This window comes from Oncorhynchus mykiss, chromosome 21 (genome assembly GCF_057628025.1).
Source record: "Oncorhynchus mykiss isolate SJ-2025 chromosome 21, ASM5762802v1, whole genome shotgun sequence".
NCBI lineage: Eukaryota > Metazoa > Chordata > Actinopteri > Salmoniformes > Salmonidae > Oncorhynchus > Oncorhynchus mykiss.
Genome location: NC_143042.1, coordinates 24217416 through 24232684, shown reverse-complemented (window position 1 = coordinate 24232684; position 15269 = coordinate 24217416). Strand labels below are relative to the sequence as shown.

At 43.1% G+C, this 15269-nt stretch overlaps 1 protein-coding gene across 2 annotated transcripts in view; it reads right to left on the bottom strand.

Annotated features, from left to right (window-relative positions):
- The window catches only part of LOC110500284 (TBC1 domain family member 22B), a 185691-nt gene that overhangs the window by 88606 nt on the left and 81816 nt on the right, over nucleotides 1-15269 (bottom strand). For both annotated transcript variants that reach the window (XM_021577578.3, XM_090214318.1), the window contains exon 10: nucleotides 12029-12135. In XM_021577578.3, the coding sequence (XP_021433253.2) occupies nucleotides 12029-12135 (107 nt within the window). The remainder of the gene's footprint in view (nucleotides 1-12028; nucleotides 12136-15269) is intronic.

The following is a 15269-nucleotide window of genomic DNA, read 5'->3' as shown; positions in this document are numbered from 1 at the left end:
CAGTCAGCCAGAAAAACTCCCTCTTCCCCCTGCCTCCCCAGGTCCCCATCACTCCCTCCCCGTCTCATTCCATTCTCTCAGTCTCTCCTGCCTCTGCCTCCCTCCTGCCTGCCACTCTCCCTCCCCCTCCCTCAACCTGAGTCTCGCTCCCAATGTTTCTCCTTAAATCCCCATTGTTTCATTATCCTACCTAAATTTAGAAATGGCCGAGCTGCACATTTTTACATGGTCACCTCCTATTTTTAGGAGGCTAAAACCAGGATTTGGTCAAACAGAAAAGTAAATTATCCTCATGATTCTTATAATGAAAGTGTCTGCCTGCTCTGGGAGGAAAAAAAAGTGGTTCTGATTGTATAACATTTTAAAATCCAATATCGGGGAAAACAGTGATCCTGTTGTCACAGTTAAGGAGGTTCTCAGCTTTCTGTACTTTAAAAAGAATCAACTCAATTTTGAGCTCAATAGCAACTATTTTACAACCAAGACATTTGATATGGCTTTGAGATAGAGTGTGATAAATGCCTATTGGCCATTGCGATTGCATAGGCCTCATTGGGTGGTAGGCTACAACTGCAAAGGTTTTTGGAGATTACATTAACTTTTAGATTAATACATGGCTATTAGTGGGTATTACAGTATATTTAGAGTTGGTTTAACAGTAAAATATAACAGCTTAATTGTCTACCCAAAATGCATGACCCACTGGATTAGTTTGCAAATTAGAATATTTTGAAACATGAATAGATATGAAAAAATGGTATTATTGAATACCATCTCAGTAGTCGATTACACGTTTTAATAAAGAAGTGAATAACTTTATAAGATGTTAAATGTTGCTCTATCACGTGACGCTGCGAAGAAAAATGGGTGCAACCAAATTATGGACTGGTGCCACCAACTGAAAATGTTTGGAGCCTTGTTCTCCCTCTCCTTTACTCTCATTCTCCCCCTCTCCCTGGCTCTGGCTCTTCTCCATGTCTCCCCCGCCTCCTCCTGGGCACAGTTGAATGAATCTAATTGGCAGGGGTGCGCTAGGGTGAGATATTCCCCCAAACAAAGACTGGAATCACCCTTCCCTGGGCTCCAACCACAGCCACCCCCACACACACCACACACACAGGAGCAAGCTGAACCCGGGCAGAAGCTATGAGTCACGGTTCATTTTAAACATCCCGGAGCAGTAATAACAGGATAGCAAACCACTGCACCTCTCACTACATCGCCTCAACACCGGCTACACCAGCAGGCTGCACCAGCCTCCCACAGCAGGGACCCTTTAGCTCTCAGCTAAACCAGCAGATAGTCAAGTGAGTGTCTGTGTGGTCTCTCCAGTTGCTTGTGAGACAGACATTACACAAACCTTGCTCTTAATCCACCGCTCTAGCTATGTCAGGGATGGGCCTCCTTTTGAAGGACCAATTCCCCCCAGGTCTCAACTTACTGTTGCGAGTTCAAATAGTACAATACACAAGGTGCAATGTAAACATTTATTTGTGCGTCAACAGTTTCTCTCTTGTTATGTCAGTCACTGATAGTCAGCCAATTAGCCCATGTCAGCAAAAGTATTTTAGATTGCCAAATCATACTGAACAAAAATATAAACATGATATGTCCCATAATGTAAAAGTTCCCAGAAATTTGCCATATGCACAAAAAGCTTCTCCTGGCTAGTGAGCATTTATCCTTTGCCAAGATAATAATCCATCCACCTGACAGGTGTAGCATATCAAGAAGCAGATTAAACTGCATGGTTATTACACAGGTGCACCTTGTGCTGTAGACAATAAAAAAGGCCACTCTAAAATGTACAGTTTGTCACACAACACAATGCCACAAGAGGGAGTGTGAAATTGGCATGTTGACTGCAGGAATGTCCACCATACATACATTCCTCTCACTTTGCCCCCACAACATGATGCTGCCACCCCTGTGCTTCACGGTTGGGATGGTGTTCTTCGGCTTGCAAGCCTCCCCCTTTTTCCTCCAAACATAACGATGGTCGTTATGGCCAAACAGTTCTATTTTTGTTTCATCAGACCAGAAGACATTTCTCCAAAAAGTACCATCTTTGTCCCCATGTGCAGTTACAAACTGTAGTCTGTTTTTTTTAATGGCGGTTGTGGAGCAGTGGCTTCTTCCTTGCTGAGCAGCCTTTCAAGTTATGTCAATATAGGACTATTTTTAACGTGGATATAGATGATTTTGTACCTGTTCCCTCCAGCATCTTCACAAGGTCCTTTGCTGTTGTTCTGGGAATGATTTTCACTTTTCACACCAAAGAAGGTTCATCTCTAGGAGACAGAATGCGTCTCCTTCCTGAGCGGTATGCCGGCTGCGTGGTCCCATGGTGTTTATACTTGTGTACTATTGTTTGTACAGATGAACGTGGTCCCTTCAGGCGTTTGGAAATTGCTCCCAAGGATGAACCAGACTTGTGGAGGTCTGGTTGATTTCTTTTGACTTTCCCATGATGTCAAGCAAAGTGGCACTGAGTTTGAAGGTAGGCCTTGAAATACATCCATAGGTACACCTTCAATTGACTCAAATTATGTCAGTTAGCCTATCAGAAGTTTCTAAAGCCATGACATCATTTTCTGGAATTTTCCAAGCTGTTTAAAGGCACAGTCAACTTAGTGTATGTAAACATCTGACTCACTGGAATTGTGATACAGTGAATTATAAGTGAAATAATCTGTCTGGAAAAATGACTTGTGTCATGCACAAAGTAGATGTCCTAACCGACTTGCCAAAACTATAGTTTGTTAACAAGAAATTTGTGGAGTGGTTAAAAAACGAGTTTTAATGACTCCAACCTAAGTGTATGTAAACTTCTGACTTCAACTGAATATACAGGTGATTAAAACCACAATTTAATGGCATTGTAGCAGCCATATTGAATTTTGTACACCATAATGGATTTGGAGTCAAACGGATTTTGAGCCTAACATGCCGCTTGCATAGCGTGCGTTACAAAATAAATTTAAATTTAAACATACATGTTATTCAATTATTGCACCCCCATTATTGCACAAAGTAGATGTCCTAACCGACTTGCCAAAACTATAGTTGTTACCAAGACATTTGTGGAGTGGTTGAAAAACAAGTTTTAATGACTCCAACCTATATGTATGGAAACTTCTGACTTCACCTGTAGATATTACTGATTAAAACTCAGCAAAATAAGAAATGTCCTCTCACTGTCAACTGTGTCCAACCTTGTTGAGGATGGCTCATTGTCAGGCTCAAAAAGCCTCAAATTTGTCCGGATGGCCACCAATTTTTCAACCCTGTTGCGTGCTTTGGTGTGTGTGCTCCCCTAAAAAGGTCCAGTTGCGTTCTGAGGCGGCTTATGTTGGTGGGATTTGGAGGATGATGGAGGCAACAGGGGAAAAAGCCTCAGATCCACAAAGTCCCTTCCACCAGGTGGGTGATGAGATACTATATGTTGGCACAACTGCCATATTGCATCTCCATCCCAAAGCCCTTGCTTGGAAGTGTACTTCGCCAGACTGCCAAGAACCTTGCCCTCATCCAGTCCAAGGTGACGAGACACAGTAGTGATAACACAATAGGCCTTGTTGATCTCTGCACCAGACAAGATGCTCTTGCCATACTTGGGGTCCAACATGGACACTGTGGCATGTATGGGCTTCAGGCAGAGGTCTTCACATTTCCTTCACGTTTCCTCTGCTTGGAGGAACAGTGAAGAGGGTAGGGCAGTACGGATTTCTTCGCTTACATCTGCAAGCAGAGTCTGAACATCAGACAGGAAGTCTCCCTCAATTCGTGCAATGGCTAACGCTATAGGTTTCAGGAGTTTCGGGCTGCTTACCACTCTCTCCCAAAATACATCATCCAAGAGGATCCTCTTGATGGGGCTGTCCATATCGGCAGGCTGTGATAAGGCCATTTCTTGGAAAGACATCTTCCCCTCCAGGAGACTGTCAAACATGATGACAACACCACCCCGAACGGGTGTTGATGGGCAGCTTCAATGTGGTGCTCTAATTCTTCTCACTTTGCTTGGGGAGGTAGATCGCTGCTATAAAAATACATAAGCGCAACACATTCGGCAGAAAATAGCTTCATTTTCAACAGATGACAACAGAAGTGCAACGCTATTTGGCTGGCAGCCACACAAGTAAATGAGCTAATGATGAAAAGGCAAGGTTTTTTTTTGTTGCAAAAATGATGTATGGTCATCCTGTTTCTAATGTTTTTCATAGAAAGAATGTAGCCAGATACACTTCCTAATGTTTTGTTTAAAGTTAATCTTGCATTTAACTGGAGAAAGGTGGGCTGGCTACACTGAGAAAAGTACTGGAGAAAAGTAGCTACACATCAGTTAGAGCGCTGTCTGCTGATAGAATGCCCGTTCATGAATGAATTCTCATCGTCGTGGAGAAGTGCAACTGAAGCACAACATTTGTGTGATGCCGAGCAGAAATTACAATACGAAGAATTTTAGATCTGCGTTTAAAAAACGCAGCAAGATATTTCTTGTGTGTTTATTTCTTTCTTTCCTGCGTGACAAAAGCTGAATTCTGCATTAACGAGCAAGTGAAACTTAGGGGTCACGTTAGCAAGTAAGTTGCTGATTTAATAAGGTGACGGAGCCTCATATTGTGTTAGCTTTCTGCTGTGTTTGCGAAGTCAAAGCCCTTTGGATGCTATATCTGTATAACTGCCGTTGCCATCTTGACAAAGACACAGCGTGCACACATGCTGCTCCAGAGCCAGTAATGTTCTTCCTTCAGACAAGCATGCGTCAAAACTTTGTTCATTTTTAATGCCTCTTGTTCATATTCGCTTGTAAATGTCCAAACTCACAAAAAATATAATTTGGTAGCTTCTATGTACAAACCTATGTACACATTTATGAGCTGGATTGCCTGTTTTTACAATTCTTTATTTTTGTTTGCACTCGTTAGCATATTTAGCTAGCAGCCACCATGAAAATGCGATATTACTTGTGTATTAATCCATTAATACTGTAAATCCCGGGGTGAGAGAAGGACAGTATGAAGATATGGAAATCTGGATACCGCCCAACCCTAGTGTGTGGGGCTAGCTAGCCAGTGTTTAACCTCTTTGTATGTTTGTGTGTCTGTCTGCATCTAGTTAAGTAGTGCAGCAGATTACTGAAAAAATTGTAAACAGCTAATCCAGACAGACAAGAAGATTTCGGAAAGACTGAGACAACAGAACAAATGGCACTTTAAACAACCATGTAAAACTAGACGCCAATACTAGTTTTATAAAACAACAGAAAAGCTAAATTAAAAAGAAGGCCATTGTAACGACAAGTAACCTAGTTGCTGGAAAATCATTTAAGCTCCATTTAAAGTTCAAGCTGAGAGGAATTTATTAATATATTACGGAAAGAAAAGCCTTTTCTATTCCAGATCTGATACTACTCTCACAGTGGCTTTCACAGTGTTTTATACCACTAATCTCTAGGGGCTCTGAGGTAAATGCTTCCAATTTCCTTCTCTGTTAAGTTAGCTATAGAGCACGTTAAAAATAGGCTATATAAACAAGTGGCTCATTAATATCACTGAATGTGTTTTAGCGACAAGGCCCCATAAGGGACCTATTTATTTAGGAGATTTAATAAAAGCGTGCTTCGGCTCCTTTGTCCCAGCGTAAATGCTACTACATTCTGTCGACAGCAGCAGTTCCTACAGGAGCACCAGAGAGAGGGTGTGCGTGTGCATGTGTGTGTGTCTGTGTGTGGTTCCTGTGACCTTGTCTATATCTAATTATGTGTGTGTGGCAGAGAGGGGTAGGGGCACGTCATTTTGCCCCTAATGGTTTCTAAACAGTCTTTACGGGCCTGAACACCTCTAGCACCTTAATTAGCTAGTTTGTTATCCATCCTGTCCCAGCCGTTAACTTATTCTCTCTGATACCCACGACTACAATAGCCACAGAGGAGACGGGGAGTGCAGGGGTTAAATAGCAGAGGAGTGGGGGGTCTAGAAAGCCATTACCCTCTTTGGGTGCAGATGTTTTAAAGGGTGTTTTCAAAGGATGTATGTCAGTTCTTTTGTCTTGCTACTGAATAAAATTACATGATCAATTCCTAGAGAAAATCCAAGTGTTTGTAGGTGAGTGCACTTCACTAGAGCACCTTTATTGGTCTTTTGGTCAAATAAACACCAACTAAAAGACTCCAACTCTGATAACCAGCTTCACAAGCAAGCTGTGTGGCCCCTTCCCTCCCTGAGAGAGCTGCTCTCCTCTCTATGACACCATACATCTGTTTACAGATCACCTAGCCGTGCTAATCAGAGATGGGGTCTCCCAGGGCCCAACACAGGGGTCCGAGGTCGGCGTTAAGCAAACGGCAGCGTGGTGCCGTGTCCTGCTTCGGCGAATCACAGGGGTTTAGGCTGCACCGCTCACATATCAGTCATCAAAACACAACAGCTGGTGATGTGTGTGAGTGTACCCACAGCTGTGTGAGTTCACCAAGTGTGTGTGTGTGTGTGTGTGTGTGTGTGTGTGTGAGAGAGAGAGGAGTGGTCTTGTTGTGTCGTTGATTGAGTGCCATACGAAGAGCCTCTAGGGAGCAGAATCAAAGCCTGTAAAGTCTCTCCATCTGTCTCTAAACCTAATGCTCAACATAAACAGCAAGGATTAAAGAAATGCATGTTAGCTTCCACACAGGTCATTGTGACATGTAAACGGCATCAAGTGGTGCGGGAGACCAATAGAAGAACAGCTAAACAGAAGATGGGGTTAGTTAGCTAGTCTCATGCTTGATTCTGATGCATGCTGGTGCAAAATGAAAGAGAATATGACAAGTGATACACATTGAGTATTGTACATTGCTATATGAAGCAGTGTTTTTGTAGTGTACTGCCTTCAGGGCAGAAAGCTGTAGAAAGCTGTCTGAAAGCTGGATGTTATTGTGAATTTTACTTTTGAGTTTTTAGGAAACCAAGATTTCAATAATAGCAGTCTGCTTTCTATACTAGGAGCAATGCCATCTAGAGTTGTTAGCCTCATTGAGGCTGCATCGCAAATGGCACCCTATTTCTTATATAGTTCACTTCAAAAGTAGTGCACTATGTAGGGACTAGGGTGCCATATGGGACATATCCTTAGTGTTGTTAGCCATCCTTTGTATTGTCCTTGAATGTCCAAAGATCAAGGTCAAAAAAGCAATTTGCTGTGATACAAAATGTTGTTTACTGCTTAATACCTATTATGATATGTTCATCACGATCTTATATCATTCCGTGGAGATGTAGTAATGCTTACTTCAAAGTAAGCATTCCTTTCTACTGCAATAATCAGAGGCAGTCCCTGTCTCTCTCTCTCACACAGACACAGCCCCACACAGATACACACAAACACCTCTAAGCACTGTGTAAAAGTGAAGTACGAATATTCCTGGGTTATAACTGAGTATACTGTGAAGTTATGAAGAAAATCAGAAGTGCCTGTGCGAATCAGCTTTGTACACACAAGTTACTGCGGTAATTAGGGACAAAACAGCACAAAAGGGTAGCTGGCTGGGAGTGCATCCTAATGCACTGCTACCTCTGAAGAGAGGTGAGTCACCAGCATACAAATGGCCCTCTCTGGAGTAGAGAGAGACTGGAGTGAAGGAGAGGAGAGACCGCCTTCTGAATGACAGATACAAAGACGCCAGGAAAGACGATGAGAGGAGAGAGATGATAGAAGTAAGCGAGGTGAGCGAGGTGAGAGGTGAGAGAAAGAGCGGGAGAGAGAAGAGCGAGCGAGAGAACGAGAGATACAGTATGTATATGATTGCCATAGCCTAAGAGTCATCCCATGACCATTAATTCCATGTAGTATTTACATTGTATATAACTTATAAGTAAAAAATAGTGTAACCATCATGCATGTACATTTTGTTGTTTATTTATTTCCCATTCCGTCTTTTTCTTTTATAATCTTAAAAGGTATCTATTGAAGATTACACAATACAACAGCAGTAGTGTTGTACCTGTATACATGATTATATGTACAATTATTATTACTACTCAAATGAACTGTATTTCATTTTTTTTAAAGCATATTGATGAGTAAGTTAAGAAGCTGAGAGTACCACCTAAAACAAAATACCTGCAAAAATGGAAGATAAATAAATAAAAACAAAATAAAAATGGTCTTCTTCTATAGAAATAGGCACTGCCAACCGCTAAACAGTAGAAAACAGAATATTCAGTTGATGTTTCTATCAGTCCTAGACTACAGTGGCAAAGTCTACAGTTAAAGTCGGGAGTTTACATACACTTTAGCCAAATACATTTAAACTCAGTTTTTCACAGTTCCTGACATTTAAACATAGTAAAAAGTCCCCGTTTTAGGTCAGTTAGGATCACCACTTTATTTAAAAAATGTGAAATGTCAGAATAATAGTAGAGTGATTTGTTTCAGCTTTTATTTATTTCATCACATTCCCAGTGAGTCAGAAGTTTACATACACTCAATTAGCGTTTAGTAGAATTGCCTTTAAATTGTTTAAATTGGGTCAAACATTTCAGGTTTGATTCCACAAGCTTCCCACAATAAGTTGGGTGAATTTTGGCCCATTCCTCCTGACAGAGCTGGTGTAACTAAGTCAGGTTTGTAGGCCTCCTTGCTCACACACACTTATTCAGTTCTGCCCACACATGTTCTAACGGATTGAGGTCAGGGGTTTGCAATGGCCACTCCAATATTTTGACTTTTTGTTTCTTAAGCCATTTTGCCACAACTTTGGAAATATGCTTGGGGTCAATGTCCATTTGGAAGACTCATTGCGACAAAGCTTTAACTTCTTGACTGATGTCTTGAGATGTTGCTTCAATATTTCCACATCATTTTCCGTCCTCATGATGCTATCTATTTTGTGAAGTGCACCAGTCCCTCCTGCAGCAAAGCACCCCACAACATGATGCTGCCACCCCCGTGCTTCACGGTTGGGATGGTGTTCTTCAGCTTGCAAGCCCCCCCTTTTTCCTCCAAACATAACGATGGTCATTATGGCCAAACAGTTCTATTTTTGTTTCATCAGACCAGAGGACATTTCTCCAAAAAGTACGACCTTTGTCCCCATGTGCAGTTGCAAACCGTAATCTGGTTTTTAATGGCAGTTTTGGAGCAGTGGCTTCTTCATTGCTGAGCGGCCTTTCAGGTTATGTCGATAAAGGACTCGTTTTACTGTGGATATAGATACTTTGCACTTGTTTCCTCCAACATCTTCACAAGGTCCTTTGCTGTTGTTCTGGGATTGATTTGCACTTTTCGCACCAAAGTATGTTCATCTGTAGGAGACAGAACGAGTCTCCATCCTGAGCGGTGTGACGGCTGCGTGGTCCCATGGTGTTTATACTTGCGTACTATTGTTTACAGATGAACGCGGTACCTTCAGGCGTTTGGAAATTGCTCCCAAGGATGAAACAGACTTGAGGTTGCACTGAGTTTGAAGGTAGACCTTGAAATACATCCACAGGTACACCTCCAATTGACTCAAATGATGTCAATTTGCCTATCAGAAGCTTCTAAAGCCATGACATAATTTTCTGGAATTTTCCCAAGCTGTTTAAAGGCACAGTCAACTTAGTGTATGTAAAATTCTGACCCACTGAAATTGTGATACAGTGAATTATAAGTGAAATAATCTGTCTGTAAACAATTGTTGGAAAAATGAAGTGTCATGCGCAAAGTAGATGTCCTAACCGACTTGCCAAAACTATAGTTTGTTATCAAGAAATGTGTGGAGTGGTTGAAAACGAGTTTTAATTACTCCAACCTAAGTGTATGTAAACATCCGACTTCAACTGTATATGAACACAGCTGCCACTTCATTAAAACAGTTAGTTGCAGTTCATCATAGCGCACAGAGCTATATTACTGGGTGACAATTTTAATGCTCATCGAGGCATTCTCTACCGGAAAGTTGGCTGGCCCTCTTTGATGTCACGTAGGTTGATACTTTTCTGTTTTAATTTATAAATCCCTTTAACAAAAAGTCCCACTGTACCCAACATCTTTACTAAACTTTAGACATACTAGTTACCACACACCCGGTTTCAGGGATAACTTTGGAAATTCCTTTGGTCTCTAATGAGTTCGGTAAATCAGCTTTAAGTTCTTGCATCTTATTTTTTATTTTTTATCTTCAAAATGTTCTTAAATTTGATATTTTGGGGACTCGAGGGCAATTCAGAAAGCTGATTGAGGACCGTATCACTGATGAAAGCGTTTGTTTTTTATGACCGTGTTCTTCTTTCTGCTTGCATTTTCTATTTATGTGTGTATTTTCTGTCATGTATGTCATTCAGGGCTCATCTGTAAAAGAGACCTTGGTCTCAGTATGACTCCTTGATAAAAAATAAAGGTTAAGTAAATACATTTAATTATCCTCATTGTATTTACTGAAATGCTGAACATCCGATCTTGCTTTGGCAAGATCTACAAATTGTATTTCATGCCAAAAAGGCAATCTGTGTGTGTGTGTGTGTGTGTGAGTGAGTGAGAGAGAGAGAGAGAGAGAGCGCACGAGAGAGAGCGCGCGAGAGAGAGCGCGCGAGAGAGAGAGCGCGAGAGAGAGAGCGCGAGAGAGAGAGCGCGAGAGAGAGAGAGCGAGAGAGAGAGCGAGAGAGAGAGCGAGAGAGAGAGCGAGAGAGAGCGAGAGAGAGCGCGAGCAAGCGCGAGAGAGAGCGAGAGCGAGAGAGCGAGAGCGAGCGAGAGAGCGAGAGAGACAGAGAAAACGAGAGTGCCAAAAAAGCAATCTGTGTGTGTGTGTGTGTGTGTGTGTGTGAGTGAGCGAGTGAGTGAGTGAGTGCGAGAGAGAGAGCGAGAGAGCGCGCGAGAGAGAGCGCGCGAGAGAGAGCGCGCGAGAGAGAGAGCGCGCAAGAGAGAGCGCGCGAGAGAGAGAGCGCGCGAGAGAGAGAGCGCGCGAGAGAGCGCGAGAGAGAGAGCGCGAGAGAGAGAGCGCGAGAGAGCGCGAGAGAGAGAGCGCGAGAGAGAGAGCGCGAGAGAGAGAGCGCGAGAGAGAGAGCGCGAGAGAGAGAGCGCGAGAGAGAGAGCGCGAGAGAGAGCGCGAGAGAGAGAGCGAGAGAGAGCGAGAGAGAGCGAGAGAGAGAGCGAGAGAGAGCGAGAGAGAGCGAGAGAGCGCGAGAGAGCGCGAGAGAGAGCGAGAGAGCGCGAGAGAGAGCGAGAGAGAGCGAGAGAGAGCGAGAGAGAGCGAGCGAGAGCGAGAGAGAGCGAGAGAGCGAGAGCGAGAGAGACAGAGAAAACGAGAGAGTGTACTGGTTGAAGTAAATCGAATCCTCTTCCGCACCCTGGTGTAATTACACAACATTTCATCCCTAGCGAGTGTTTAGAAAAAAACACAGCGAGACAAAACGGTGAAAGCGGGCAACACCCGGGAGCAGTGTTGGGCGTGTGGCTAGTAGCAACACTCCGCTCTGAACACACTGTTGAATGGCTGTATGGAGAATATAGCCTTGCCACCTACCTGCCTTCTTCAACTGCCTAGCTAACTCTGTGTATGGGGCCATTTACATCAAGGCCAAACACACACGCATGCTCACACATACGGGCGCACTCACACACACACACGGGGCTCTAATGTTATGGCTGTAAATCAATAAGCGACAAAGAGAGCGAGAAAGTGAGGAGGCGGACCAGTTCCCTGGGTGATATGCTCAACGCTGCCCGCCACCAGGCTGATGGGTAAAAGGCTGTATTTGGCTACGGTACAGTGCAGAAAGAGAATATGTACCACACACTCTAATTCTGAAGAGATGGAACAGAGGGGGAAGGTGGGAGGGAGCAACTAACCTACACACAGGGGAACCTATTGTGACTAAACCTGTATATTCATGTTTGTGGTCAAATCAACACACACACACATCATACCTGCACCCCTGGAACTACTACTCCACATAAATATACACACGCCTAACCGTTCTCTCCTGGGGCGGTGCTACACACACACAAGCGCACACACACAGGCACACAGTGAATGTAAACAGCGGAAAGGAAAGGAGAATCCATGTACCTGAATGCCGTCCAACAGCTTGCTCATGCACCAGAAACTGTCAGCCTCGATGTTCCGCAAAGTCTCCTCCTGCAAGCTGGACACATCAAAGTTCTCCACCTCCTCCTCTGTACCAAGAGAGAGAGAGAGAGAGAGAGAGCGTGAAAATAAGAGTGAATTGGGTCTACCAGCATCACAGCAGGGGCCTTCTATTAAACTGGGAAAAAAATAAGAGAAAGATGTTCGTGAAGAGAGCCTGGGGAGTCGCTCTCCTTGATGAAGTGTAGTGGTACAGATGGTGGTTCTCAGCGCTTCATGGAGGGTCTCTCTAACAACACCTGTTAATGTGTCAATTTCCTCTCCACCCCCATTCACACACACATTACTTACATTATAAAAATAAATATACATGTATTTCACCTTTATTTGACCAGGTAGGCTAGTTGAGAACAAGTTCTCATTTACAACTGCGACCTGGCCAAGAATAAAGCAAAGCAGTTCGACACATACAGCAACACAGACTTACGCATGGAATAAACAAACATACAGTCAATAATACAGTAGAAAAAGTAAATAAATAGGCCATGGTGGCAAAGTAATTACAATATAACAATTAAACACTGGAGTGATTGATGTGCAGAAGATGAATGTGCAAGTAGGGATACAAAGGAGCAAGATAAATTAATACAGTATGGGGATGAGGTAGATGGATGGGCTATTTACAGATGGTCTATGTACAGGTGCAGTGATCTGTGAGCTGCTCTGACAGCTGGTGCTTAAAGCTAGTGAGGGAGATATGAGTCTCCAGCTTCAGTGATTTTTGCAGTTCACTCCAGTCATTGGCAGCAGAGAACTGGAAGGAAAGGTGGCCAAAGGAAGATTTGGCTTTGAGGGTGACCAGTGAGATATACCTATTGGAGTGCGTCCTATGGGTGGGTGCTGCTATGGTGACCAGTGAGCTGAGATAAGGCGAGGCTTTACCTAGCAGAGACTTGTAGATGACCTGGAGCCAGTGGGTTTGGCGACGAGTATGAGGCGAGGGCCAGCCAACGGGAGCGTACAGGTAACAGTGGTGGGTAGTATATGGGGCTTTGGTGACAAAACTAATGGCACTGTGATAGACTGCATCCAATTTGTTGAGTAGAGTGTTGGAGGCTATTTTGTAAATGACATCGCCGAAGTCGAGGATGGTCAGTTTTACGAGGGTATGTTTGGCAGCATGAGTGAAGGAGGCTTTGTTGCTAAATAGGAAGCCGATTCTAGATTTAATTTTGGATTGTAGATGTTTGATGCGAGTCTGGAAGGAGAGTTTACAGTCTAACCAGACACCTAGGTATTTGTAGTTGTCCACATATTTTAAGTCAGAACCGTCCAAAGTAGTAATGCTGGACGGGCGGGCAGGTGCGGGCAGCGATCGGTTGAAGAGCATGCATTTAGTTTTACTTGCATTTAAGAGCTGTTGAGGGTAACGGAAGGAAAGATATGGCATTGAAGCTCGTCTGGAGGTTAGTTAACACAGAGTCCAAAGAAGGGCCAGAAATACACAGAATGGTGTCGTCTGCGTAGAGGTGGATCAGAGAATCGCCAGCAGCAAGAGTGACATCATGGATGTATACAGAGAAGAGAGTCGGCCTGAGAATTTAACCCTGTAGCACCCCCATAGAGACTGCCAGAGGTCCAGACAACAGGCCCTCCGATTTGACACATTGAACTCTATCAGAGAAGTAGTTAATGAACCAGGCGAGGCAATCATTTGAGAAAGCAAGACTGTTTAGTCTGCCAATAAGAATGGGGTGATTGACAGAGTTGAAAGCCTTGGCCAGGTCGATGAATACAGCTGCACAGTAATGTCTCTTATCGATGGCGGTTCTGATATCGTTTAGGACATTGAGCGTGGCTGAGGTGCACCCATGACCAGCTCTGAAACCAGATTGCATAGCAGAGAAGGTATGGTGGGATTCGAAATGGTTGGTAATCTGTTTGTTAACTTGGCTTTCGAAGACCTTAGAAAGGCAGGGTAAGAAAGATATACGTCTGTAGCAGTTTGGGTCTAGAGTATCTCCACCTTTGAAGAGGGGGATGATCGCGGCAGCTTTCCAATGTTTGGGAATCTCAGACGACACGAAAGAGAGGTTGAACAGGCTAGTAGTAGGGGTTGCAACAATTTTGGCAGATCATTTTAGAAAGAGAGGGTCCAGATCGTCTAGCCCGGCTGATTTGAGGGGGCTAGATTTTGCAGCTCTTTCAGAACATCAGCTATCTGGATTTGGGTGAAGGAGAAATGGGGGAGGCTTGGGCGAGTTGCTGTGGTTATGCAGACTGATGCTTCTTACTACATCTACAACCATAGTCATTCAACTACATCTCTCTCCACAGTCATTCAAATATACAGCACTAATCTATATTTTTTTTTAAATACTGATAACAATTTTAGTGCCATCTTACTCTTTCAGTATGTTCTCTGCACATATACCTATCATCTAAACCATGCATAATATCTTCAAAAGCCATGGAAATACAGTACAGATTATGAAGCTCTACATCAGCAATGAAGTCCATCCGTGGGTAACATATTGCAAAAGGGTTTTCTAATGATCAATTAGCCTTTTAAAATGATAAACTTGGAATAGCTAACACAGTGTGACATTGGAACACGGGAGTGATGTTTGCTGATAAATGGGCCTCTGTACACTTATATTCCATAAAAAAAATCTACCGTTTCCAGCTGCAATAGTCATTTACAACATTAACAATGTCTATACTGTACTTCTTTTCAATTTGATGTTATTTGCTTTTCTTTAAAAAACAAGGACATTTCTAAGTGACCCCAAACTTTTGAAAGGTAGTGTACATACGTACAAGGGTTGAATGGTGGGAACCCGGTTACCGAGATTTACTGCCCAAAACTACTCCCTTTGACCAGGATAAATAACTGAGAAACCAGTAAATTATCTATATGAACAGCATAGCTTGAAATGGACCTGCTAAATGATATGTGATGTCTAAATCTGGCATTGCTACGGCCTCTGCATGATGAATCAACACTCAGGGTGGGGACAGACAGCCCATCGCCGTATGCAACGCAGTTCACAATGCATGTAGACCAATCATCTCATCATGTTAACTTTATTTTCTTGTGATAGGTAATATAAAGACTGAAGTCTTGTTTAATTTACCCATCTCCATCTGGCTTTCGGGGGATCATATTATTTTTTAATTGCAAAGATATATATTTTTTAATTGCCGCTGCAGATTTTTTAAT